Raw genomic sequence first — 27,511 nt, 5'->3', positions numbered from 1 at the left:
CCCTACCGCCATCAACCCTCAGTTTGTCCTCTGTATTTCAGAGTCTCTTATGGTTTGCCTCCTTCTCTGTTTTCATCTTATTTTTCCTTCCCTTCCCCTATGGTCATCTGTGGCAGCATTGTTTCCTTCCGTGTCTTTCTTGGCAGCACCTCCTACAGCTGAAGCTGTCTTAGATGCTGTGAACCACCATACGTTCCATGTCAGGTGTTTTTCCAGGTGCTGTGTTTATATTTAATATTTTAATAATCAATTTAAGTGTATTAATCATTTAATCCTCATAACTGAGGAACTATAAAGCTCATACCATCATTATACCCTTTTTACAAATAAGGAAACTGAGGTACAGAAGAGTGATATAACCTGTCCAGGATAACAGAGCTGGGAACAGCCTTGCTGCGATTTGAATCTCCCCAGTCTGGCTCTAGAATTCCAGCTTTCAACCACTGCACTCCACTGTCTGATGCTATATTTCTATATCAGCCATGATTATTAATGCAGGCGTATTGATTCAAGCAGGTAGCAATGGAGCCAGTATCCTCCATTAAAAGTTGGCAAATTCCTTGAAGTCCAAGTACACACATATTTATGGTTTCACTTAAAGAAATGCAATCTACCTCAAAATTCTTGGCAAATGAAAGCATATTGGGAGACCAGGTAGAAAAGTGGGAACAGCAATGAGCTTCCGGGCTTTTGTACTTGCAGCAAAGTGGTGAATTTAGAATGTTTGGCAACACACAGGTGGATCGTCATTACTATTCAGTTACTGAGATTATAACATTATGTCACGATGTTGATCATAAAACCATCTATCTGCATTTGGCATGCTATTCCCTTAGGCCCCGTTCAGTACTCTGCCCTCTTTTCACAGACCTCTCCTTGTCCAGACCACACTCTCTCATTCATTCCTGAAACAAATGTCCTGAATATTCTTAATTTTACCTTGATGTTCTCCTGCCCCCCTTAACTGCACATATTTCCACTTGAGGCATATTGAGTATCTTTGGGCTCAGTTTACTAATAAGTGATCTGTGATCTGGGGATATCAGGGACTTTGGGGGATATTAAATGATTAATGCACAGTTCCATGCACTTAGCAAGCATAAAGATGTCAGCCATCATTCTGAATGCCGCTGTTATTGTTAGTAACATCATTGAAAACCATCCCGCGGTGTCTCCGTTCTGTTACCTGGAAATTTGTTTGTCCTTTCCAAGGGCAAAATATATACGAGCTTTTCTTCACTTTGTGCTGTTAATTTGGCCTCAGGGATGTGCTGCTTAACAAGTGATGTTATCCTGTCCGGATCGCACATTTCATTCAGGTGCAAACTGACATTTAAAAAGAGTGTGTTAAAGCCATTTTTTATCCACCACCATCTCTACAAACAACTGTAGTGTGTTTGTCACTTCCTTAATATTTATGAGACACAAATATACATGTATCTAGGATCATGGAATAAGCAAGACTTAAAAATATGTAGTCCAGAGAGTCCACAATGATATAGTCCAAACTGTATAATCTAGAGGCACTGGTGTAGGGATAATAACTCAAGGGTTATTATTTGGAGGCAAGAGATATATCAGCTAGATGTCGGCTGGGGTGAAGTGGAAGAAATGCCCGATTTGGTCTCCATCTATCCACAAGCTCAGTTTTGAATTTTCCCTTTGCAATAAAAGGGTTTTGCAAAAACCACGAACATGGTGAAAACAAAGACAGAGGTGGTGTGGTACGGTCATTAAGAACATGGTCCTATGTCCCACTGATATACATTCCAGAACTCAGGCTTAATGTCTTCCAGCATCAAGTTTCCAAATTTCCATCAAAATTCCAGGCAGTTTTCCGATAGTCAGTTCTCAAAGAATCTCGAAAGACAGAATAAAATAAAGCATGCGTGTGATCGTACCAAACCTTGCACCAAGTAAACCCTCAATATATGTGATCTAATTTTTTTTTTTTTTTTTGGTCCAAAACTTACTCAAGTCAAAGGTGATCTGCCTTTGTGGTGAGAACATATAAAGTTCTTCATGAATCATTGGATTTTACATATTAAAAAAATTTTTTTAATGTTTTATTTATTTTTGAGAGAGAGAGAGAGAGAGAGAAACAGTGCGAGCGAGGGAGGGCCAGAGAGAGACACAGAATCTGAAGCAGGCTCCAGGCTCTGAGCTGTCAGCACAGAACCCAACATGGGGCTCGAACCCATGAACCTTGAGATCATGACCCAAGCTGAAGTCAGATGCTTATGGGACTAAGCCACCCAGGCGCCCCATCATTGGATTTTAGAAACACCATTTTTAGTCACACCCATTGAAATTCCCTGAAGCTATCGAATGGTGAGGGCATCACAGTTGACTTTGATGACATAAACCTGAAAAATCCATTTTAATGAACACTATTCTGTGTTTACAAGGCCCTTATGTGATATGCTATCCAGGATCCCAAACAGAAAGAATACAGTACATTCCCTAGAGGAGTTTGGAACATAACAGTAATATAAAGCACCAAATTATAGAAGAAGTGAGGGAAGTTGAGCTAAGTCAGTTAAGCACTTGGCACCTTGTCAAGTATTCATTCGTTCAATATTTTTAGTCTTTTTTTTTTTTTCTTTTTCAACGTTTTTTTTAAATTTATTTTTGGGACAGAGAGAGACAGAGCACGAACGGGGGAGGGGCAGAGAGAGAGGGAGACACAGAATCGGAAACAGGCTCCAGGCTCCGAGCCGTCAGCCCAGAGCCCGACGCGGGGCTCGAACTCACGGACCGCGAGATCGTGACCTGGCTGAAGTCGGACGCTTAACCGACTGCGCCACCCAGGCGCCCCTCAATATTTTTAGTCTTAATTGCAATGTGGGTATTATTACCACTATTACATCAATGAAATTACTGAGGATCAAAGAAGTTAAGTAAATTGTCTAAGGTGACAATTCAAAATAGTGTTTTCAGGGTTCCAGAAAAGAGAATACTTATTAAGGAGAAAATATTCAGAAAAGACCTTCAAGATTGGGGGGCACCTGGGTGGCTCACTCGGTTAAGCATCCAACTCCATTTGGGCTTAGGTCACGATCTCGCAGTTCATGAGTTCAGGCCCTGCATCGGGCTCCTTACACTGACAGTGCAGAGCCTGCTTGGGATTCTTTCTCTCCCTCACTCCACTCCTCCTGTAAGTGCTCTCTCTCTCTCTAAGTAATTAAATAAAAGAATGGATAAGATGTGAACTTGGTTAAAATGGGTCGCAGGAGGACATGTCAAACAGACATCCCACTTTAAGCGGAGAGAAGACAACAAAACTATGGAACATACTTAGAAAACAGCGAGTGATTCATTTTATTTTATTTTTTTTTTAAAGTAGGCTTCATGCCCAGCACGGAGCCCAATGCGGGGCTTAAACTCACAACCTCGAGATCAAGACTTGAGCTGAGATCAAGAGTTGGACACTTAACTGACTGAGCCATCCAGGTGCCCCACAAGTGGTTCATTTTAGTTGGAAAGTACTGATTCCGTTGGATCATACTAAGCAATCATGATGGAATCGTAGATTTGAACAGGTTAAACACTCAGACTAAATAATGGAGGGAATTTAACCACATTTAACCACTGAGGATGAAGTGATTTAAATTATGCTTTAAGAAATATTAATATTTTTAGTGGGAAGTATAGGAAGAGATTCATGCCACACCTAGAATCTTGGTCCAAAGATTCTGCCACTTATAAATGATGTAAGACTGGGCAGATTATTAAAACTCTCTGACATGTCAGAGGCTAATAATGCCATCTTCTTACAGTTATCTGAGGGATTAAATATGATTATATGACTATTTCATGCATAAATTATCTTGGCAAGAATGCAGAATACAGCCAAGTGATAGACATTACTAAATAAGCATACTAATTATTATCAGGAAGAGAAGGAGATAGAAATGAATGAGGGGGAAGATCAAGTCAAGGACAACAGAGAGGAGACTACTGAGATTGTCACAGCGAACAAAAGTAAGCATTGGAAAATGATCAGGAAGGCCTGGAATGTCACTAAATTTCTCTTTGCGAGTGATATGTTGTGAAAACACTTTCCAAAAATTTTGTTTAAACTTAGCTCACTCATCCTTATATCCGTGTCTATGATCCTACCTGTGGCTTCATTCTAGCTAAGAACGGTCAGTTGTGGGGTCATTCTAACACAGCTCTCTTGAAATGGTCTTCATACTTTTGTAGCCTTTTCTAACCTACCGATACTGAGATCTCCTGCCCCCGACATGTTCCAACATGTCCCCAACAACACAGGCTGTACCTTAAATGGTAGCCGATGCCCCATTTTTTCTTCAGGAACAGGGAAGAGCCTGCACACTTCAGCCTCCCGTTGGATATAAATACCTTCCTGTCTAAGCAGAAAATAAAAACAAGAAATTGCATTACAAGGTAATTCTCTCATTGTTTATCAAAGAACAGATCCATCAATAAATAGTGTATTTTAGGAGCATGATCCACTCAGATACTTGCATTCTAATTCTAGTCATAGGTAAGCCAGTTTCTTTATCCTCCAGTAACTAAAATGATACATTAGTTTATTCTCTAATCTCTCTAGAAAAGTTATCACACGATGAGAGGCTCTGTTTCAAGCCACCTGACATTCCTACTGAATAAAACAGAAGATATTTTTAAGAGCATGCTATATATTTACAACCGATGAGTTATTTTGCAACAGGATCAGAATCCATCTATGGGACAAGGTGCATGGAGATGTAGATGCTCAGAAGGGTGACAGCAAGTCTCCTGTCTTGGTTCATGACAGTCACACGCAAGGCAGTTGTGTTGGAATTTATCTACACATACCGTGCACATCCTCCCTAATTTCTCACTAAGATACATGAAAGAAAACCAAGAACCACCATGAAATGACATGAATGGAACTTGAGGGCATTAAGCTAAGTGAAATAAGTCAGAGACAGAAAAAGAAAAATACCATATGATCTCACTTATATGGGGAATCTAAAAAAAAAAAAAAAAGAATTACCAGCCAGGATGTCAGCCTCATCCATAAACTGGGTACTGAAGAGAATGACTCTATCAGATTTCCTCTCTTTTAGAAGGTTCCATACACGGTGCCTTGACAAAGGATCTGATCCGGCAGTTGGCTCGTCCAATAGTAAAACCTGCACCATAGAGAAATGTAAATCATTTTCCCCTTCCAGGCAACATTTTTAAAAAAAGAATAGACGTGTAAATGTATTTGGGAGAAATACCTTAGTCCGTAATTTTCCATTTGAACAGTTCTCTTGCATTTATCATTTGCAAATTCAGTCCAATTGAATACAATAGTTCCAGACTCCTCAATCTCATTCACCAGTAGTTTTGGCCCCACTTACCTGAGGGTTTCCTAAAATGGCAATGCCAAAAGTTAGTTTCCTTTTTTGTCCACCACTTAAATTTTGAGCAAGAATGTCTTGAATATTTTCCATCTCCAAGTCCCTTAAAACTTGTTGTACCTAATGAGAGAGAAAGAAAGAAAGAAAGAAGAGTAAGAAAGAAAGAAGGGAGAAATGAAACAAAGAAAGAAAGAAAGAAAGAAAGAAAGAGAAAGGAAAGAAAGAAAGAAAGAAGAAAAAGAAGGAAGGAAAGAAAGAAAGAAGAAAAAAGAAAGAGAAAGAAAGAAAGAAAGAAGAAAAAGAAGGAAGGAAGGAAGGAAAGAAAGAAGGAAAGAAAGAAGAAAAAGAAGGAAGGAAACAAAGAAAGAAAGAAAGAAGAAAAAAGAAAGAAAGAAAGAAAAAAAGAAAGAAGGAAAGAAAAAGAAAGAAAGAAAGAAAGAAAGAAAGAAAGAAAGAAAAAGAAGGAAGGAAGGAAGGAAAGAAAGAAGGAAAGAAAGAAGGAAGGAAAGGAGGAAGGAAGGAAGGAAGAAAGGAAGGAAAGAAAGAAAGAAAAGAAAGAGAAAGAAAGATAGAAGAATGAAAGAAAGAAAGAAAGAAAGAGAAAAAGAAGGAAGGAAACAAAGAAAGAAAGAAAGAAAGAAGAAAAAAGAAAGAAGGAAAGAAAAAGAAAGAAAGAAAGAAAGAAAGAGAAGGAAGGAAGGAAGGAAGGAAGGAAAGAAAGAAGGAAAGAAAGAAGGAAGGAAAGGAGGAAGGAAGGAAGGAAGAAAGGAAGGAAGGAAAGAAAGAAAAGAAAGAGAAAGAAAGATAGAAGGAAAGAATGAAAGAAAGAAAGAAAGAAAGAAAGAAAGAAAGAAAGAGAAAAAGAAAGAAGGAAAGAAAAAAAAGATGTTTAGTTTAAAACCCAACATGTTTGTTTTAAAACACTATTGGGGTGCCTGGGTGGCTCAGTTGGTTAAGTGTCTGACTTCAGCTCAGGTCATGATCTCGCGGTTCTGAGCCCGAGCCCCACATCAGGCTCAGGGTGGACAGTTCAGAGCCTGGAGCCTGCTTTGGATTCTGTGTCTCCCTCTCTCTCTCCCCAACCCCTGCTCGTGTTCTCTCTCTCTCTCTCAAAAATAAATAAAAATTAAAACAAAACAGCAGCAAAAAACCCAAAAAACCAAAACAAAAAAACACCACTATCGTTTTGCTGTTCGTCGCTAAGGGCCTTTTGCCATTTAGATGATGAACTGTGTAGGAATAACACGTATACATCTAGAGTTTTCTAGATAAACAATTTCGTGTTCATGGCTGTGTGACATCGAATATGTCCCTCTACCTCTTGTTCCACTTCATGTGGTTGAATCCCTTTTATTTTGGCGAAAAGCCTGAGATTTTCTCTCACAGTGAGGAAGCCAAATTGTACGTTGGTTTGTGGACAGACTCCAGTGAGCTTGCTGATGGTTTCCGAGTCCGCCATTTCTGAAAGGCTGTGATTATAGATGGTGACCGAACCTAGAAGTAGAAAGGTTGACGGTTAGCGTGAGCATAACACTTGACAGTTAGCATCAGGACAACACGTTCATTTAAGATGTTTTAAAGTGAAAAACAAGTGGAAAACAATCACTAGAATCTTCCATTTATTTTTGGGGGGTGGGGGCGGAGGGAGAAAGAATCTGAAGCAGTCTCCACGCTCAGCACAGAGCCTGATGACATCATGGGGCTCCATGTCATGGCTCTGGGATCATGACCTGAGCCGAAATCAAGAGTCGGATGCTTAACTGACGGAGGCACCCAGGCGCTCCTCACTAGAGTCTTATATGCAGATTTCCCTATAAGGACTACACTGTTGACTAAAAATGTAACGCTCAAAATTCACTTGAGCCAGTCGGAATGCCAATTAGTAAATATAAAGCTATTTATCTTGAAATATTTACACCACAAAGACTTTCCTAATAAATAGGGCATACATTTATTAAAAGAATAACTTGAAGAAACCTGTAAAACTTTTCTCCTAAGTACCTGACTGTGACTAGTAGTTAATGAAACTACGAACTATTGAAATGAACCAGCAAAACGCATTAGCTAATGAAATGCACAGTTCATTCGTTTGCCCACGTTCTTGCCCATAATTGTGTCTCACCTGACGTTGGGGCCGACAGTCCACTGAGCATATTCAACAGGGTCGTTTTCCCGGCTCCACTGTGACCAAGGAGGGCAGTGATCTGGCCTTCGTATATGTCAAATACCAGACCTGGCATTATTACAAAAAAAAATCCCACTCAGAGCTACATATTAACCTTACATTCTCCAAAATTTTTATAATTTCTTATAGCATGTGCGTATTTGGCTAGCAGTATTCAAAATAAAATTCATCCCCAAATTCTTCCCTGTAAAATGGCATCTCCTGGGGCACCTGGGTGGCTCAGTCGGTTAAGCAGCTGACTCTTGACTTCGGCTCAGGTCGTGATCTCATGGTCATGGGTTCAAGACCCACATCAGGCTCTGTGCTTATAGTGCAGAGCCTGCCTCAGATCCTCTGTCTCCCTCTTTCTGCCCCTCCCCTGCTCGTACTCTGTCTCTCTCAAAAATAAATAAATGTTTAAAAAATTGAAAAAAAAAATAAAGATCATATACTAGGGCTAGGGAGGGGATGAGGTGAAAGTAAAGCGTATCATGACATAGTCATACATCTTTCAAACCCCTAAGGTATCTATGGCACACCTTGACTTTCTAAAACTGTTATATATTTTTTTTAATGTTTATTGACTTATTTTGGAGAGACAGAGACAGGGTACAAGCAGGGGAGGGGCAGAAAGAGAGGGGGAGACACAGAATCCGAAGCAGGCTCCAGGCTCTGAGCCGTCAGCACAGAGCCCGACACGGGGCTCGAACTCACAGACCGCGAGATCGTGACCCGAGCTGAAGTCGGACGCTTCACTGACCGAGCCACCCAGGCGCCCCTAAAATTGTTATACGGTTTTTAACTTGCTTGGAAGGAAACATGATGTGTTCAAATGGAGGAGAGTAGTGGTATTTGGGACCCCCACGAAGACAATGCAACAGTGAGGCGTGGTCACCAGATCAAACAGCCTTGTCAAATATGAGGTTAGTGTATTACCTTTCAAGGCCTCTACTTTTTCGTGGTTTCCTTTTCTATATTCTTTTTTAAGATTTCTTATTCTGGAAGAAAGAAGAGAATCTCTTAAGGACATTGTAGAAGTAAATAGAGGATTGAGAAATCAAGTCTTTGGGGCTGTGAGAAAATCTGGGGGCTCTTTCCCTCACACAGGCCCAGGTGGCCGGAAAGGATTTACTGAGGAGACAACAGCAAATGGCACGGTGAACAAATTTTGAGCAGAGACCCGGGGAATTGAGGGATTTCTAGTTGTTTGGAAATACAGCAAGCAGCATTGAATAAAACATGGACATCATCTCAGAAGGGAGGACGTTCATGCTGTGAGTACCCTAACTTGGGTTTTCTTCCCATGTCTCTGGATGCCTGACTCCCCTTTTCTGCATCATCTGCCTCTTCCTTTTCATCTTATTAATCAGGAAGCAAGGAGGGGAGACACAAAGTGTGTCAGAGAAAAAGGAGATAAGCATAACAAGGGACACGATGACAGTGTCTGTTATAAAGCGAGGAAGCACAGAAAGAGAGAGAACAGCGCAACGAAGAGAAAAAAAAAGCAAAAAGAGAAAAATGGAAACGTGAAGGTTATTTATTCACTGATATTTGCGCAACGAAGAGAAAAAAAAAAGCAAAAAGAGACAAATGGAAACATGAAGGTTATTTATTCACTGATATTTGTCGTTCTGCATAAGATAGCAGTAAGTGCAAATGGTGACAACGTTGCTTCTGACAATGAGTGTGGCCTTTTGTAAGTACAGCAGCCTGGATGCATGCGTGGTGGACCCAAAGAGGCCCCTGGGAAAATCCGTCACATCTGTGTTTGTCCTCCTAGGTCTCTGTTCCCTGACCTGTTTTCCGTGTGCACTTTCACGTAATGTGTTTATTACCTGATGGCTTCTTTTCCATGGAATTCTGGAGACACTGGCTCAAACGAGTCATTAGGTGAAGAGTCTGAATCTGTTTCGTTCTCAAGGGCCACATGATCAGCCCGCTGGTGTAGAAACCAAGAAGAGGATTTCAGGAAAAACCAAGGAGAACGTCGATGTCCGTATTCACCTGCGCGAACAGGAGGCAATTGCATATCAGATCAGTCACCGCTTTGAGGATGAGTTGCCGTGGGACAGCTTATCAAGGCAGCTGCTTTGGGAAGCATTTAGACACCCTTAAACCCACTATCAAGCACTAGCTTTTCCATCTTGCTCTGATACAAGCACTAAGAGGATAATTATCCTTAATTTCTTATAAGCGTCTCTTTTTATTTTGTTTTTATTTGAGAGAGAGAGAGAGCGAGCGAGCGCTTGAGTAGGGCAGAGGCGCAGGGGGAGAGAGAAAATTGAGGTAACTTGAAACAGGCTCCATGCTGAGCACAGAGCCCCACATAGAGATCGATCCCGCAAACTATGAGATCATGACCTGAGCTGAAATCAGGAGTCGGAGGCTTAACCGACTGAGCCACCCAGGCATCCCACGAATCTCTCTTTTTAGAAAAAAACAATCTAAAGTGTTGTGGTAGAACAAGATCTTAGAAAGCAATTCTCTAAACAAAGAGCCGGAATACCTCTGGGCTCATTTTAGAAATTTTGAAAGCGATGCTGGATAATTGCTATCCGACATGTGGTAGAGAGATATTTTAAAGAAACGCACTGAGTGAAATTGCATTGAATTACAATTATGTTACTACTTACTGGGCAAAATTTTGTCAAAATACAATGTCAAGGCCAAATAGAGAAGAGCATCAAAAAGCAGCATGAATAGAGTCGCTATTATTAGGTACGGGTTGTCTGAAGAATCCAGATGGACGTTAGAATTCACGTCATAGTCCAAATGTATAAGCTGGAAAAAAGATACACCCATTGAATTTTAAAAGGGGAAATAGAGTATTAAGAGTTATTTTTGTCTTGTTTCTGCTACACACTGGGATTGAAAAGATAAACATAGTTCCTGTCTTTACAGAGCTCTAATCTATTGGAAGACATAGCAATGAAACCATCTAACTAAAAAGCGATTTGGGAAGTCAGTGGAAGGAGGTACTAAAGGCTTAGAGATCCATGGGCAGAAGTAGGCAAGTCCTCTGAGAAGTAAAAACTCAAAGGAGAGGCTGGCTGCCTATAGAATTCCTTCAGGTGTAGGATGTGGACAAAGGAGGCATTCTAGACAGGGGACACCGTCTGAAAATAGAAACACGGAGGAGAGAAAAGCACTTCAGTAGTTGGGCAGAAGACAGAAGAAAGTTTTTCTTATTATCGTGAGATACACGTAGCATTTTACGGTTATGACGTCACACTTGGAATCAGATTTGCTGAGAAGAGGTTCAGTTTCGTATACATCAGGCCAATTAGAAAGAAAAATTTATTTCTACTGAATTCCTGGTTGTCAAATACTTGCGATAATATTAAAGGTCATGTTTCCTGAGCATTAAGTCAGTTAAATGTCCACTGGGACAGCCCATGAAAAGTACAAGCTGGACCACATCCATAATACAGGATCAGTCTATATTTAGCGACTTAAAACCAAGCCACTTATGCTGAGAGAGAAAAATAAAACCTGTCCCATTTCTTAGATGTATCTGGAAGTGGATGGAAATTTTGATGCTTAGAACACGCAGCATGAATTCCTCAGAGAGAATTATTTTAATGTTTGTAAAAAACAAAAAGATGAAATAGCTACATTAACTCTTACCTGGGCCATCCCAACAGTGAAAGCGAAAGGGCTAAGAAGACATAAGGTCCATTCCAAAAATGCAGGAAGATCTCTGTACAATGCAGTGAATCCCAGACTCCCCCAAAAGACAGTGAGGAGAAAGACAACCAAACCCGTGAGGAAAGGTTTCTTTATCAACACGCTCATCAGGAAAGCTAAAGTTATCTGAGAGGAGAGAAAAAGTTCAGGTAGTATGTAATTCTCTGAGAATCATCACCAGCATAATTAAAAAAATTCATAATACAAAAGTATGTGATATCCATTCCTCCTCCCCGCCTCCCCCCACCGCCCTGACACTGTCCCATGCAAAGATTCAAATACTGTGAACAGAAACAAGTGTGATCAGAATCAGAGGGAAATGACTCTCTCAAAGAGAAGGAGAGGGGGAGAGAGAGAGAGAGAGAGAGAGAGAGAGAGATATTAAATTCACCAACTCACCAAAGACAGGCCATAGAGGAGAAAGAGAGTGAAGATCACCACGAAGCCAGTTTGGACGACGACTTGGGCGGATGTTACAATAAGAGCCATCAAAGTGGCCACAATGAAGATGAAACCACCATACATCAACCCCCAGCAGAGCCTAGCACAGAAACTTAGCATCAGTTCAGAGGGCTGCTACTTTATCACTTTATTCATTCACGTACTCTGCAGATGATTTGGGAAGCTTACCGTAAATCAAGAGTTAAGGGAATACAACAGCTAGTACAGTAGAAAACTTCTCTGTTCCCAAAGGTCATAGGCGACCGGGGAAGGTAGACAATGAACAAGTAAACAGGTAAAATGGGTAGCTAATTGCAAAAGAAGAAAGAGACGGACTGGATGATATAATGGGGTTAACTGGGAGACGTTTTCTGGGAAGACCGCCATGATGATGTATAGATTCTGGACTTCTTCTTTCAGTAAAATGTAAACCCCGTGGACAAAAAAGCAGGTGATGAAGCAGGTTTCAGCAGACTTTCCCCCTGAAGAGCCAGGTAATAAATCTCTTAGGCTTTTCAGACCATACAGTCTCTTAGAGCTACTCAGGTCTGCTTTTGCAGGACCGAAACAGCACGGACAACGTGCAGACAATGTGTAGACACTGACATCTGAATTTCATAAAAACTTTTGTGTACCATAAAATATTTTTGTTCTTTTGATTTTTTAAGGCATTTTCGTAGAAGCCATTCCTAGCTCGCAGACGGTACATAAAGGGGCCATGGTTTGTTAACCCTTGATATCGATGACTAGATATAGATACAGATAGTCACACACGCATAGGACATAGATAGATGCAGAAACATAGATGGATATGAAAATACATTTTTCTTGCTATCAACGGCAAAGTAACAGGAAGAAAATTCTTTATAGGGGAGAGAGCCAGCTTTCTAATCATACAGATGTGGGTTCAGGGTTTCTCTGTTACCTCTGTTCATTGTATCTATATGATCCTGAGAGGTAGCTATTTAATCTCGCTTAACTTCCTCACTGTCTGTTGAAAAATAATAACAGAATTAAGGGAAGTGTTGTACGTTATGTGGTTAATGTGGTAACTGGCTCATAATGAGTCCACAATGACCACTTGGTTTTCTTCAAAGTTTAAAATGCCATCATGGTTTTGAGAAGTCTTGCCTAATTGTAATGACTCCCTTTGCTCAATCACTCTATTCATCTGAAATTCTTCATCTCTCCATGTCCTACAAACTTCTAAATATCATTTGTATGCGGTATTAATAGAATGTCACAACCTTTTCCTATGGGGGAAAAGTCCTGATTTTTTTTTTACCCCCTTCCTAATTGGATTTATTTGGTTTCTCTCTTCTTTTTAGCATATTGTTTGCTTTTCTCTGACTGTAGATTTCTATTTTTTTAAATTTTTTAATGTGTATTTATTTTTGAAAGAGAGAGACAGAGCATGAGTGGGGGAGAGGCAGAGAGAGAGAGAGAGAGAGGGAGACATAGAATCTGAAGCAGGCTCCAAGGTCTGAGCTGTCAGCACAGAGCCCGACATGGGGCTTGAACTCACGGACCACAAGATCATGACCCAAGCCAAAGTCGTGTGCTTAACCAACTGAGCCACCCAGGTGCCCCTATTCTTTTTTTTAGGTTTATTTATAATTTTGAGAGAGACAGAGACAGAGTGAATAGGGGAGGGGCAGAGGGAGAGTGAGAGAACCCCAAGCAGGCTCTGTGCCACCAGCATAGAGTCTGATGTGCCACATGTGGGACCATGTGATGGTTAAGCTTAACCCATGAAGCTGTGAGATCATGACCTGAGCTGAAACCAAGAGTTGGATGCTTAACCTACTGAGCCTCCCAGGTGCCCCTTCTATTCTTTTAAAAACACAGTGAGCAAAGTTTCCTTCAGTATTGAGTTACACAATTTTCATACAAAAAGAGAGACACCAGACAAAACTCCCATTCTAGACCCAACCAGCAATCCATTTTCTCCACTTTTGTACTCACTTAAACATTTCTGGAGGAAATAAATAAATAGAATTGGTATCAATTGGCAGCATTAAAACGTGGGGTCTTCAGTTAAGAAATGGGCAAAAGACATGAATAGACACTTTTCCAGAGAACAGACACATGAAAAGATGCTCAACATCACTCATCCCCAGGGAGGTACAAGTCAACACCACGATGAGATACCACCTGACACTGATCAGAGTGGCTAAAATTAACAACACAAGAAACAACGGGTTTTGGTGAGGATCTGGAGAAAGGGGAACACTTCTGCACCGTTGGTGGGAATGCACTCTGCCACACAGTACGGGAGTTCCTCAAAAAATTGAAAATAGAACTAATCCACAACCCAGCAATTGCACTACTCGGTATTTATCCAAAGGATACAAAAATGCTGATTTGAAGGGGCATGTACTTGTAAAAGCATTATCAACAATAGCCAAATTACGGAAAGAGCCCAAATGTCCATCGACTGATGAATGGATAAAGAAGATGTGGTGTGTGTGTGTGTGTGTGTGTGTGTGTATATATATATATCATATATATATATATATATATATATATATATGATATATATGAATATGCATATATAGGAATATTACTCAGTGGTCAAAAAGAATGAAATTTTGCCATTTGCAACAACATGGATAGAACTAGAGTGTATTATGCGAAGTGAAATAAGTCAGTCAGAGGAAGACAAATATCATATGATTTTACCCATATGTAGACTTTGAGAAACAAAACAGATGAACATAGGGGAAGGTAAGGAAACATAAAATAAGATAAAAGGAGAGAGGGAGGCGAATCATAACAGACTTGTAAATACAGAGAACAAACTGAGGGTTGCTGGAGGGGTGTTGGGTCGGGGGATGGGCAAAATGGGTGATGGGCATTCAGGAGGGCACTTGTCGGGATGAGCCCTGGGTGTTATGTGTAAGGGATGAATCACTGAATTCTACTCTGGAAAGCAATGCTATACTATATGTTAACTAACTTGAATTTAAATAAAAAAAAGAAATCTTTCCATTTGCAATGATGTGGATAGAGCTAGAATGTATTATGCTAAGCAAAATAAGTCAATCAGAGAAAGACAAATACCATATGATTTCACTCGTGTGGAATATAAGACACAAAACAGATGAACATATGGGAAAGAGGGGAAAAGAGGGAAGGAAACAAACCACAAGAGACTCTTAACAATAGAGAACAAACTAAGGGTTGACAGAGGGAGGTGGGTGGGGGATGGGCTAGATGGGAGATGGGCATTAAGTAGGGCACTTGTTGGATGAGCCCTGGGGGTTACATGTAAGTGATGAATCACTGAATTCCACTCCTGAAACTCATATTGCACATACAATATTGCATATTGTATGTTAACTAAAATTGAAATTAAAAAAAAATATGCAGGATTTTCTTACTCAACTGAATAGTGCCTAACATTCTTTTAAAGACTACACGGCATATGTCTAGATCTATTCTGTATATTCTACAAATCTTGTTTACTATTGAGAATAACATCAGTGTGCAAAAAAAGCAAATTCAAACCATGACTTTTTTCAGTCCAGAACTCATGCTTTTACTATTCTGTATCTCAAATACACCCCTTGGCAAAACTCGTTAAAAATTTGTTGTTGTTCACTGGGGATTCACTCCTTGGTTTCTTCACTTACATCTACTGCCCTCTCAGACTGTGATCCTTCCCAAATTTCTATCAAGTGCCACCTAATATTCAGTTGGCTTTTTGTTAAGCTCAATGCAAAGCACTTCAAATACGTTCCCTTCTGTAATCCTCACAGCCAACGGAAATAGATGCTATGACCAATATTTCACAGAAAAGAACACTGAGGTTTAAAGAGATTAAGTAGCTTGCTCGGGGTGGTAACGCTCAGAAGGAGAAGACCCGTGATTTCCTGCCACCCAGGCCTCAGTTCTAACTTCCTCCACTCAGAAATCTCTGTGCTTAAAGAGCTTAATGGGCTTGTTCATTCAGTGTCATCAGAGTGTTGGTTCATTCAACGCAGGGGTGATATCAACCATCCCATCTAACGAGACCTCTGAAATGTATATTTCATCAAACATTAGAAACCTCAAGTTCTTACACATCTAGGTTCACACATTAGAAACCTCAAGTTCTTACACATTTGGGTTCACTCACGTATGGCAACTAGGGACTGAGAGCCATCATTTCTATTGCATAGTGACCCGGGTATCAGCAGACATCTATGGAATCAGGCTTTCTTTAATTCAAAGAAGTAGGAAAAGTTTCATTTACCAAACTTGCTTGAATCTATTCCATTCATTTATAATGCACTGCTTTCTGGAAGAATCAAGTTTAAATAGGATACTGTATAGGGAGTCCAATTGGCTAGCTTGCTGTGTTTATTTAGGTCGCGTGATAGATTGCACTTAACTTACCATGTAACTTACCAGAATGCTGACTCTCGAAGGCCCATCATTGTCATCAATGACTTAATGTATTGCCTTTCTTGTGTAACATTGACTGATACATAGTAAATGAAGGCAGAAAAAGAAATAATGCAGAAGAATATGAAAAAATCAGTCGCAACTCCTGCTTGGGCAACAAAAGGTAGTATCTTCATATTTATACCAGTAATTGACATCAGCTCTCCCATCACTGAGTGATTTGTTGTGATCTAAGGGAAGGTATCAGTGAACAAATTGTTATCATCGAGCTAATTATAACCTTGCACGTTGTCTCTCAGTTATAAGAAACTGTGTGCATTCCACGTTTAAATATCCATGCTCATTCGTGATCTGGCCCCTTGTAGTTCCTGGAACTCTCCAAGTTTTGTCCTGACTCCTTAGAGCATGTCTATTTACCATCTTTAAGGGACACAATTCTATTCTTGCTCAAAGTCACCACTGAAATGTCACCTCTGTTAGTCATCTCCGCTGACATTTCTTATCAGAGTATCTCCTGCTTCGTTGTTTGCCTTGCACAGCATTTATAATTCCACAATTGATAGAACCTAATCTCTTATGACGACTCCATATCCATATTTCTATCCCCTCACTACCCAGCATCCCTGGAGAAAAGTGCCTGTATCGTACTTATTTCCTGATCCTCAGGGCTTAGTGTCATGGCTTAAATACAGCAGTTGTTCAGTGCATTGTGCCAAATAAATTAAGTGGATAAATTCAATGATAAGATAGGACAACCCATTACAGCACCATGCATCAAAAGTTAACTTACAGCACGATGAGCCTTCTTTAACTTAATACTCACTTCAATGATAGCTGCGTTAATGGCGGCCTGAAAAGCTACAAAGCCTTTCTCCCAGAACATTGAACCTTCACATGTGGTTTTTCCTTCCGTTACTTGACAGTGAGCTTTGGTGAAAGAAGAACACCACCATTTACAATGTCATTCTCTCAATTAGCCAAGAATGTTTTGTTGAGTTTTGCTCTTCTGTTTGCTTGTGCTAAGAAAGTGCTGACTTTTTTTTTTTTTTTTTTAAACATTTGGTATTCACTGAACAAGAATCTCTCTTTCAGGTTATATTTAGCAGTAACATAGGAATAATAATAGCAAATACAATTTCTTAATAAAACAACATACCTAGAAACATAGGCTTTATTTAATAAGAATGAACCTTGGGGTGTCTCAGTGGCTCAGTCGGTTAAGCGTCCAACTAGGGCTCAGGTCATGATCTCACAGTTCGTGGGTTTGAGCCCCGTGTCGGGCTCTGTGTTGACGACTCAGAGCCTGGAGCCTGCTTGGGATTCTGTGACTTCCTCCTTCTCTGCCCCTCCCCCACTCGTGCTCTGTCTCTCTTCTCTCACAAATAAATAAACGTTAAAACATTTTTTAAAAAAGGATGAATCTTGGAGCGCCTCAGCGGCTCAGGTGGTGAAGCAGCCAACTCTTGATTTTGGATCAGGTCATGATCTCACGGTTTGTAGTTCGTACTGATAGTGTGGAGCCTGCTTAGGATTCTCTCTCTCTCTCTCTCTCTCTCTCTCTCCTTCTCTCTCTACCCTTCCCACACGATCTCTCTCTCAAAATAAATAAATAAACTTTAACAATAATAATGGGAAGAATGAATCTCATTTATGTTCAGAAATGAAAAGTACATGCTGGGTACAGAGTTCAGCTATCACATGCGACCTCTAGTGACTAATGACGTAATAACAACAACAAAAAAATTTCTAGCAGGAAAGTTACCTGAATGGTCTCTGTGTTCCTTCATCTTGGGGATTCTACTTCCCCAGAAAAATTTTAAATGGTATGAGAAGGTATCATTAAAGATGACTCTCACTGCATCTACTGAGTAGTTTAAATCCAATTCTTCCATGCTGTTCTCATCCGGCCACCCCATGATTGTTCTTCCTGTCATATGAAAGAAAGAGTCATATGAAAGAAGGAGATAGCTAATAAGTAAGAAGATTTCTATGTGGTCCAAAGACAGCATGCCATAGTCAGTTATGCTTAAGTTATTTTAGGTGAAAATTCTTTATTCACTAAAGGCTGTGCTGGTCCTAAATAAGACAGTCGTACTGGGGGTGGGGGTCTAAAATCTAGATAAAACCGGAGGTATGTGGCAATCACTTTGATCGCAAATAGATCACGCTTTCCCTGCAAAAACACTTTTAAAACAATGGCTTAAAACACAATGAATTTGGAACAGTAGCACCACCACTCATATATACACAGATTTATCCAAAGTGGAAATACATGCTATAATTACAATATATAATTTCGTTTGACAATGGTGTCCTGTGGCCAAACTTCCAAAGAGAGTGTAAAGTTATTAAATTTGGAGAATGTTTTCTCAAGATAATTTGTTTATTCCAAAGATATAATGTAAATTAATGACTGTTACTGACCAAACCCAGGCCACTTAAACCACGCAATTTCCTGCAATCTGGCAGCTGCATCCAGAAGCTTATCAGACTCAGGTCCAATACTCAGGTCCAATACTTTCGTCAAGACTATAAGTGGTGTGTATTCTTTCTTCAGAGTGTCATGATTTCTGAATATCTGGTTGGTTTTGTTGTTGTTGTTGTTGTTTATTTGAGATATTAGTAGCCATGGGCGCTCAGTGCCTAGATCCAATGATTCAATGGCCCTTTCAAAATGGTGATATTATATTCCCATCATATGTTTTTTACTAGTGGAAAATGTTTATGGAATAGTACTTTCCATCATCTGTTTGATTATCCAATAATACACTTCATATAGGATAAACGCTGGTATTTTCCCTTTATACACAGATTTTCATAATAGGAGCTGATTTTGTACCATCCTCCCAAAGCAACATTTTTTCCTTTTAATATGTTACGAAAGCCTGGATTTCATGTATACATTGGATGTGATTCAAATCATTGCATTTTTTATTCCCGTTGGAGCTCAGAGTATGCTGGGTTTGACCGGGGGGAGTCTCTTCCAGTTGACTACTGAGCCTTTCTGACAGAACCTTTTCTTCCTCGTAGGCTTCTATCTGGGGTGACAATATTCTTCACCCTGTAAATATCCCGTCCAAGACCTCTGCATCTCCTTTCTGCCAGAGCTGGGACTCCTGGGCTACCAGGACACGGAGGTGAGAGAAAGAGACTATTCCATAAGTACTTATTTGGTATATCTCACTTTCCATATATAACGGCTTCGGAATATATATATTTTTATGTATTTGAAGAGATTTAAAAACCATGTGCTGTCCCACATTTCCAGAATCTTCTCACTAATATACATTTGAATAATACTGGACTGTCTCGTTTTGATATGGACTCTAATGAGGATAAAAGTTAATCGCAACATAAAGGGGTGTGTTTGGCAAAGAACTGCAGAAGAACATACCTTTCATGAATGGGGCCGAAGCCACTTTGTTCATGATCTCCTGGGTTGTTTTGGATTCGGGTGCAAACGCAATCACATAATTAGAATCGTTAAAATGATCTACACGTCCCAGATCCATTGCAGGCAATTGAGGAAAGTCATTAACTTGATGTAAATTGGAGGAAAGTCGGTATGCAAACAATACTAGAAGAAATGAGAAAAACCATTCCTACACAGCAATGAGAGAAAAATAAAACAAATCAATAGCTGTTCAACCACAGATAAGTTATCCACGAACAACTTAAAACACTTAATTTTCTGTGTAGCTTTGACCAGTTTTCTCTCCCAGTTTCCAAGTGTTTCAATTTTCTTTTGTCTTTTACTCTGCATATTTTGAAATATGCGCATCCATGCATCAAGACAGAGTTATGGCATCAGGTCCCAATTATCACTGAGAATCTACATTTAATCACACTTTCATGTGAGTGTTAGAGGCTGGATTGCTTCATGAATGGCCTAAGGGCTTATAGTCATGTTGAAACCCGAGCGCCAATGATAAAGAAGTGTCATATGTTATGAAATAGGTTACCAGCTTCCATCAACAGGAGGAAGGTCATATTTTTATCTGCTGCCACCCTGCATGTGGAAGAAGATAGTCCTAAAAAAACCGCTCATAAAAAGAACGTTAAAAACCTTTGTCTTTGTGACAACATTCCGAAATGGGAAATGCAGCAGAATGCATTTGCAGTCTGGCATTAAGAGCACACTTCACTATTTCCTTTCAATTCTAAACACATGGGCGTTAAAAGAGGTATATATCTTACTTACCATCTGATCTTATTTTAAAAAATTCCGTTTTTAAGTGTACCCATCCATTTTGAGAGAGACAGAGACAGCACGAGTCGGGGAGGGGTAGAGAGAGAGGGAGACAGAATCCCAAGCAGGCTCTGTGCTGCCATCGCAGAGCCCAATGTAGGGTTTGAACTCCCGAAACCACAAGATCATGACCTGTGCTGGAACCAGGAGTCGGATGCTTAACCGACTGAGCTACCCAGGCACCCCTGATCTTCTTTTAGTATATGTGTTGTCTGTACCTACACCAAATGCATCTGTCTAGATGGATCAATTGATAGACACAATGCTTATGTGAAAAACAGTTAAAAGGTTGGAAGTAAAACACCTGTATAAAGTAGAATCCAACTTTTATATTTATACTTATGTAATCTTTACTCCACGCAGGGATTTGTGTATGCTTTATTTACTGCCAATCTAAGCATTCAATACATACTTGTTGAAACAACACACACACGCGCACACACACACACACACACACACACAATGTTCATAAAATCAAATGTTAATAGATTAACCCTCGAACTATGGATATTTAATGGGTGATTTAATTTTTTTATTACGTTTTTCTCAGTTTACTTAATTTTCTATACAAAGCCCATCTGATCATTCTCACTGGAAGAAAATACTCTCTTAATAGAGCAAAAGTTCAAAATGCCACTTTCTTGTCCTGTTTCTTTATATACCCATTATTTCTTTGCAGTTGATGTTGTCTGTGTCCAAAGCACACTTGTGTAGGAAGTGCTACAATGTATCCTTTGAGTTGTTGGGTTTTTTAAATTGTGGATTATTTGTTGCATTAATTTTGGATTAAATTTACCTCTTTCTTTGACTTTGACCCTGAGCTTTTATACCTATTCCTTCATGAGTTTCAAATGAGTTCAGATATTAAGAAGTATGATCTCTGCAATGTATGGATGTGGCTTTATTTTTCAGGAAGCTTCTGAACATCAGTTATTTAAAGAATGCCTCCAGTAGGAAATCCACTAATAATATATTTAAAGGACTCTCAGTTAAAGTAATAGCAAAGTCCAGAATTTGAACAAAGAAATCCAGCCTGGTAGTTAAAAAGTGTATACACACACACACACACACACACACACACACACACACACATATGTGTGTGTGTGTGTGTGTGTATGAAACATTAAATAATGAAGATAAAGTGTGTACCACCCAGAAAACTCCCACATTTTCCTCTTTGAAACATGAGAAGACACTGAAGCATACCAACAAGGTCGCTCTTTTCATCCTCCATTTTTTAAGAAAGTTCTTGCAGAGAAGGGCGCACGTTTGCTGACCCACGCTTATGTGCCTCTTGCTCATTCTGCCCTGTTTATTTTGAAATAAGAAAGTAAAGTAAGTAAGTGTGAAGGTCTGCTATAGGAAACGTTGTGCAATCAAACCAAAAAAAACATCGTAACAGCTGTTCTCAACTGCAGGTATAGAAAAGGGAGCCAGAAAGCTAAAAACATACAAGGGGAAGTTGAAGCTAATTAGCGTGTCAATTATTTTAATCCCCATGATAAACCTTTGATGTAGATCCTATTAGTCTCCCCATATTAAAGATGAGGGAAATGAGGCACGCGGAGGCTGAGTGGCCAAACACAGCGAATGATGGACAGCAGAATCAGAGCTTTATTCTGGAAAACCAACTTCTGGAGACCTCACTCTTAACCAGTGTGCCATGCTGTTGTCAAAATTCATCTAGGGGTCGCTTGGTGGCTCAGTCCGTTAAGCGTCCAACTTCGGCTCAGGTCATGATCTCGCAGTTGGAGAGTTCAAGCCCTGCGTGGGGCTCTGTGCTGATGACTCAGAGCCTGGAGCCTGCTTCAGATTCTGTGTCTCCCCTCTCTCTACCCCTCCCCCACTTGTGCTCTGTCTTTCTCTGTCTCTCTCAAAAATAAATAAACATTAAAAAAAATTTTTTTTAAAGAAATTCATCTAGGGAATTTCCCACATTTCACCAGACAGGTGGTGAGGAGCTCTAGGAGGGATCCACTCAGACTACTTATCCACGGGCTTTGCTCTGTGTAGTAATTATCAGGAACCCCCAAATGCTGGAACATAAGGAAAGATCGATTACTCTCAGAGTAATCTCTGCAAAAGGCAGAGAAAATATACGATTTTTTAAAAAAGACAGCTTTATTACAATAAACAGAAGACAAGGTTTTAAATCTTCCATGTAATGAACTATAGTTAAATTCAAGGAGAAAGATAAGAAGAAATGAAAAGCCAATAATCCTACTTAAAATTCCCATCGAAGTCAGTAAAGAATATAAAATCTCCTATGATACAGAGAAAAATTTTTCAAAGAAAATTAAAACTCACTTAGAAACAATGAGAGAGATATAACTACATGAAGTAGAAACAAACAAACAAACAAACAAACAAAGGATCCAAAGTAAAATATTTGGTAAAGAGATACCCAAAAAGAAGAAAACACAGTTGCAAGAAAAATACATTGAAGAAAATAACATTGTGAAAAGTCCAATGGAAATTAATTTTTCAAGGTAGTGGAAAGATGTGTATTTCCCAAAAAAGCTCTCCATGTACCAAATACAATGACAGAAAATATCAAAAAGTAATGATTTTTTAAAATTAAAGGATAGAGGGGAAAGTTGGAATCAAGTTGACAGCATAGAGGTGTGGTCATTCAGGAAGGAATGAGTCAACAATGTATAATGGAACAGAAACCAGCCTGATATCTTCCAAGTGGAAGTGAGAAAATGATTTGCTCTCTTTCCTTTGAAAAATCTACCCAAAGGGACAAAAATAAAGAACACTGATGAAATATTTATTTGCGATAAAACTAGAATGATTTAACCCCAAACCACAGATACTCCCCCACCAAATTATTAAATTTTGCTTCAAATTAAGAAATATACACAAAGGAGTACCATAATGTGCTTATTAATCAAAAATTAATTGACAAAGTTAACTGAATCTAAATTATTAAGAGATCCCTGAAACCCACACAGTATTCTTTCCCTTGAAATGACCCGTAGGGTGAAAAGCCATGGCAGAAGCATGGCAGCTGGTTTCACCTCGTGGGAAGTCAAGGAAGGTGATGAGAATCTGCACGAATACAGTATTGTTGTTTTCTTCAAGTCCACAGCTGGGATACAGAAGAATGTGGAATATCTTTACACCAGTGATAGAAACAACAATAACCCAAACAAAATGAGAACCACAGTCCCATGGCATGAACAAAAACCAACAGACTCAAGAAGACTTTGACGAACTGAATTGTCAAGAAAAACAATCTGAGTGTGGGTGGGGAGACAAGGTGTGTCCACGGCAAAGGGTATTTGCAGAGATGAGGAGGAAAAAATCAAACCTTAGATGATGTACGTGTGGGATGCAAAAAGTAGAATCTAAAAGAGTCTAAAACGCGAAGAATAAAAATAGCCTAACCAATTTTTCTTCACCCTACAGCCACATTGGATTTTCTCAGGAAAAAAAAAAAAAAAAAAGTGAAAGAGGTAAAAAAGGTCCTGAACAGTAGAGAGAATCTTTGAAGTTCTGTGCCTTCTCGTGCTGTCTAGATTTCTGAGACCTTGTCAGAGTTGAACCCGGTGGTGTGAAAGTGCTCCTTGTTGGAAAGGTATGGACAGAAAGTTATAGTTATCGTGGTAAGGTCTGTTTGGTGAAGGGGTGTGTATGGTGTCATTACAGACAAAGTTGATTCTTGCAATGTGGTGGGACCCATTTTATTGCCAGTAGAAAAGAAGCTCCTAAAATAATTTTCAGATTCATGATGTTCTCTTACTTCCCCATGCGTACAAGTTGATAGGTGGGAGGTTGAAATAGGGATAAGGGGTGAGCAGACAATGGACACATGAATCAGATAAATTTGTAGTTGGAGTTCCTTGAGTTGGAAGCTCATTCTAATAGTATATTATCAGAGGCAACATACACCTATTCGTAAGCACCCCCGTAGGCACTCTGCTGTTGTCAGTGGAAGTCCTCCATTTCCTCCTATTTTATGGGCTCAACCTTGGCCTTGGGGGTAATCCGCACAAGGGCTTAGGCTCACAGGGAGAGAGGACTAGCCTTCAGGCTTACGCACAGGTCTACCAGTCAGTCAGGCTGTTGGTTTCCAATAGGTAGGCCAAGTTATCAGCAACTCTATAGAATTGTTTGCAGAGGACTTCGTATACATAGAACCTATATAACAATAATTCAGGACATATCTGCTCAACAGCCATTAAATGATCTCTTTCAAATCTAGTGAAGGCAGCAGATTCTAGATATAACACTCAGTCTGGTAGTGGTAGTATGATGTAACTGTATGGTCGTCTTAGTGGAGCCCAAGAATTACTAGTATATCTACCAGAATGAGTTACATAATTGAATTGCAAGAGGTCTAGCTCATTATTTTCCCATCAGGAAGAATAACAAAATTTCTCTGAGACTTGTAAAGCATGAATGCTCATGAATTATCTTAGTTCATAAAGAAACCATGAAGCATAACCTTACTTAATAGAACCCAACATTCTAGGAGTGGGAGTTGGTCCAGGAAATGGTCCAAGGGTAGTGGCTTGAGCCTTGGCACAAAGCTTAGAGCACAAGGTTGATTGGCCAATAAGATCTGGCTTTTCGGGGTGGTCGTGTTCTCCTTTCCTTTGGCTCTATATTGAAAAGGGATGGAAACCATAGAGTTGTATTGTCTCTTCCATCATATGAGTAATGAGGTTGTTTCTGGCTACTAGATTCATGGCCTAATGCTGATCTTATCCATGGGGTGAGAGCAAAGCCACAAATATTCTGGTCCCTACTGGTATTTAGGAGGTAACTCAAATGGGAAGATCACTTACTCAAGGCAGCCTTGGGAGGCATTGCCAGAGATAAAACCTAATCATTGTGTATTGTAAAGAGTATTGTGAATCTGCTCTTTCAGTCTGAAAGTCACGGAATAATTGAAGAGGAACGTGGTAGGCAGAATAATGGTTCCCTTCTAATCCTGGAACTTGTGAATATATTACATTATACCGCAAAGGAGAATTAAGGTAATGGATGGGAGTGAGGTTGCTAATCAACTGACTTAAAATCAGAGAGATGATCCTGGATGATCTGGGTGGACCCAAGTAATCACAAGCGTCCTGAAAAGTGGAAAAGGGAGGTAAAAAAGGCCGTCAGATGAGGTGATATTAAAAGGACTCAACCTGTTGCTGGCTTTGAAGATGGAGGAAGGTGGGCATGAGCTGAGGAATACAGCAGCCTCTGGAAGCTGTAGGAGGCAAGAAAACAGAATAGCTCTGCAGAATGGAAGGCCCCCCTGCCAGCAGCTTGATTTTCATCCGGTGAGACTCACATCACACTTCTCACCTCTCAAACTGTAAGATGATAAATCTGTTTTGTTTCCCACCACAAAGTTCATGGTCCTCTGTTACAGCAGCAATGAAAATTAATACACGGAGCACAAAAGGGAGTCTGAGAGCGTGAAAACCGAGAACAAGACGGAGGCGAGGGCTTTAGGACACAAAGAGTTGTTTGTGGAACAAATGAGGGCGTGAATTTATGTTCAAAAACTGTCCAAAAATTAACAAAGGAATCCAGAAGCTATGTGGATGAGTTCTTGACCATAGATAGCACCACCAGAGCAGGCTGTGACGGCCTGGAGATCCCAACTGAAATGACACTACGATGTCACCAATTAAGAGACCAGTACCCCGGTAAGCCATGGTATCTGAGAGGGTTAAATACATCGCCTACATGCCTACTTTTCTTTCTTTCTTTAGCAATGCAGGTGCTAGAAAATATTGATGAATACAAGAAATTAACATGACCTAATTGTCATGATTGTGGGTATTTCCTTCGGACTGTTAAGACTGATTTTTTTTTCCCACTACACATCCTGATGTAAATGTCAGGGGGGAAAAAAATTACTATTCACCACAGTAGCACGAAACATCTAACTAGCTTACATTGCTCCGAATCGGAAGTTGTGTGATCTAGAAATAATAATGTGGCTCTGTAAAAAGCCAGTCACCTCCTGCCAGAAAGAATTCCTCATATTCAGAAAATAAGTACATTGCACGACAAATTAGATCAAGACTCCTATAGATGTAGTATATAAACAAAGTCAATGAAAATGTTGCCCTAAGTTTTCTTGAAAATCCGCAGTCAGCTAAAACAATTCAAAACCCACTCAGAAAATCATGTGCTCCCCCCATGCTTATAAATCCTCTGGCAATAAAACAATTCAAAACTCACTCAGAAAATCGTGTGCCCCCCCCTCCACCTCCATGTTTACAAATCCTCTGGCAGTAAAACTGAAAACAAACAAAAAAGAGTAAGTAATTCTAATAACTTGGGAAGCAGCCCATATTTGCAAAGAAATGACAGAAAGTGATTCCTTTCAATCCGTCTAATACCTTTTAGATAATATATGCTATTTGTCCAAACACGCTTTAGTCATAGGGTAAAAATGAAAAAAAAAACAAAACCACTTAGTTCCCCAACGGGTTATTTAGCCATACAATAGAAAACACTCAGCTGATTGGGGGAAAATCAAAAAACAAATAACTTACTGCCTTGAATAGTTTTCATCCAAATGTTTGGCATTCCCTATTCGAAGTCGTAAGTTACAGTTTTATATGCAAAACAATCACAATTTTAGAGATTAACTTACTCTCAGGAAAGCTGGGGCAAGAATCTAGAAACGGTTCATCCACATGTCTCTGCATGTCCTGGAGAAGAATTCACATTCCTTTTGGGTCACTACTACATCATGCTTTTAATTTCATGTTTATTGTGAATAGTTCCGTTTTAGAATGATTTCCGAAAAGGATTATGGTCTTAATTCAGCCAGCCTGCCAAAAACTCTCTGCTCACATCACATGGTGACTTCTCCGCAGTTTTCCATTTCTTTGTCTCCCAGCCAGCTCCTCAGCAGGGAGTTTGTAGTTGCAGATGGCTGGCTGGACATATCAAAACATTAGGAACTATCAGACCAAAGAGAATCTAGTCTTTCTCAATTAGCTTTTTCATACAAAGCCCTAATGGGAGAGCTGGCCCCCAGCACAGTCTTTTTAAAGAAACGCAAGTAAAGAGACAGTTCGGAGAAAAGCAGAGCCGGGAGAGGTTGAAAAAGAAAAGGTTTTAAAAAATGATAGCTGTAAGTATACAATCAGGTCAGAAAGCAACTCAAAATCTTCCACTGAAATTTAGCTCTTAAAACCGAGATACAGAAAGATGGCTGTGAAGCGATGTAATTTTTTCAGGGTAAAACAATGAACTTTT

General features: G+C 39.8%; 1 protein-coding gene across 4 annotated transcripts in view; it reads right to left on the bottom strand.

The window, feature by feature from the left end:
- The window catches only part of ABCA9 (ATP binding cassette subfamily A member 9), a 63,470-nt gene extending 36,420 nt beyond the window's left edge, over positions 1-27,050 (bottom strand). The window contains exons 1-17 of one of the 4 annotated variants that reach the window (XM_058705087.1): positions 26,901-27,050; positions 21,494-21,595; positions 19,433-19,640; positions 17,801-17,965; positions 16,862-16,965; positions 16,042-16,268; positions 11,608-11,749; positions 11,149-11,334; positions 10,155-10,302; positions 9,357-9,525; positions 8,458-8,519; positions 7,480-7,590; positions 6,676-6,851; positions 5,358-5,477; positions 5,006-5,144; positions 4,283-4,373; positions 1,187-1,326 (exon numbers count right to left, since the gene is read on the bottom strand). In XM_058705087.1, the coding sequence (XP_058561070.1) occupies positions 1,187-1,326; positions 4,283-4,373; positions 5,006-5,144; positions 5,358-5,477; positions 6,676-6,851; positions 7,480-7,590; positions 8,458-8,519; positions 9,357-9,525; positions 10,155-10,302; positions 11,149-11,334; positions 11,608-11,749; positions 16,042-16,268; positions 16,862-16,965; positions 17,801-17,965; positions 19,433-19,640; positions 21,494-21,589 (2,284 nt within the window). In that variant the 5' untranslated portion in view covers positions 21,590-21,595; positions 26,901-27,050. The other 3 variants (XM_058705089.1, XM_058705088.1, XM_058705090.1) reach the window with 3 other exon arrangements.
- Between the last annotated feature and the right edge of the window lie 461 nt (positions 27,051-27,511).

The sequence above is a fragment of the Neofelis nebulosa genome, chromosome 16 (genome assembly GCF_028018385.1).
Source record: "Neofelis nebulosa isolate mNeoNeb1 chromosome 16, mNeoNeb1.pri, whole genome shotgun sequence".
NCBI lineage: Eukaryota > Metazoa > Chordata > Mammalia > Carnivora > Felidae > Neofelis > Neofelis nebulosa.
The sequence above is the reverse complement of the archived record's forward strand: the minus strand, read 5'-3'. Positions and strand labels throughout refer to the sequence as shown.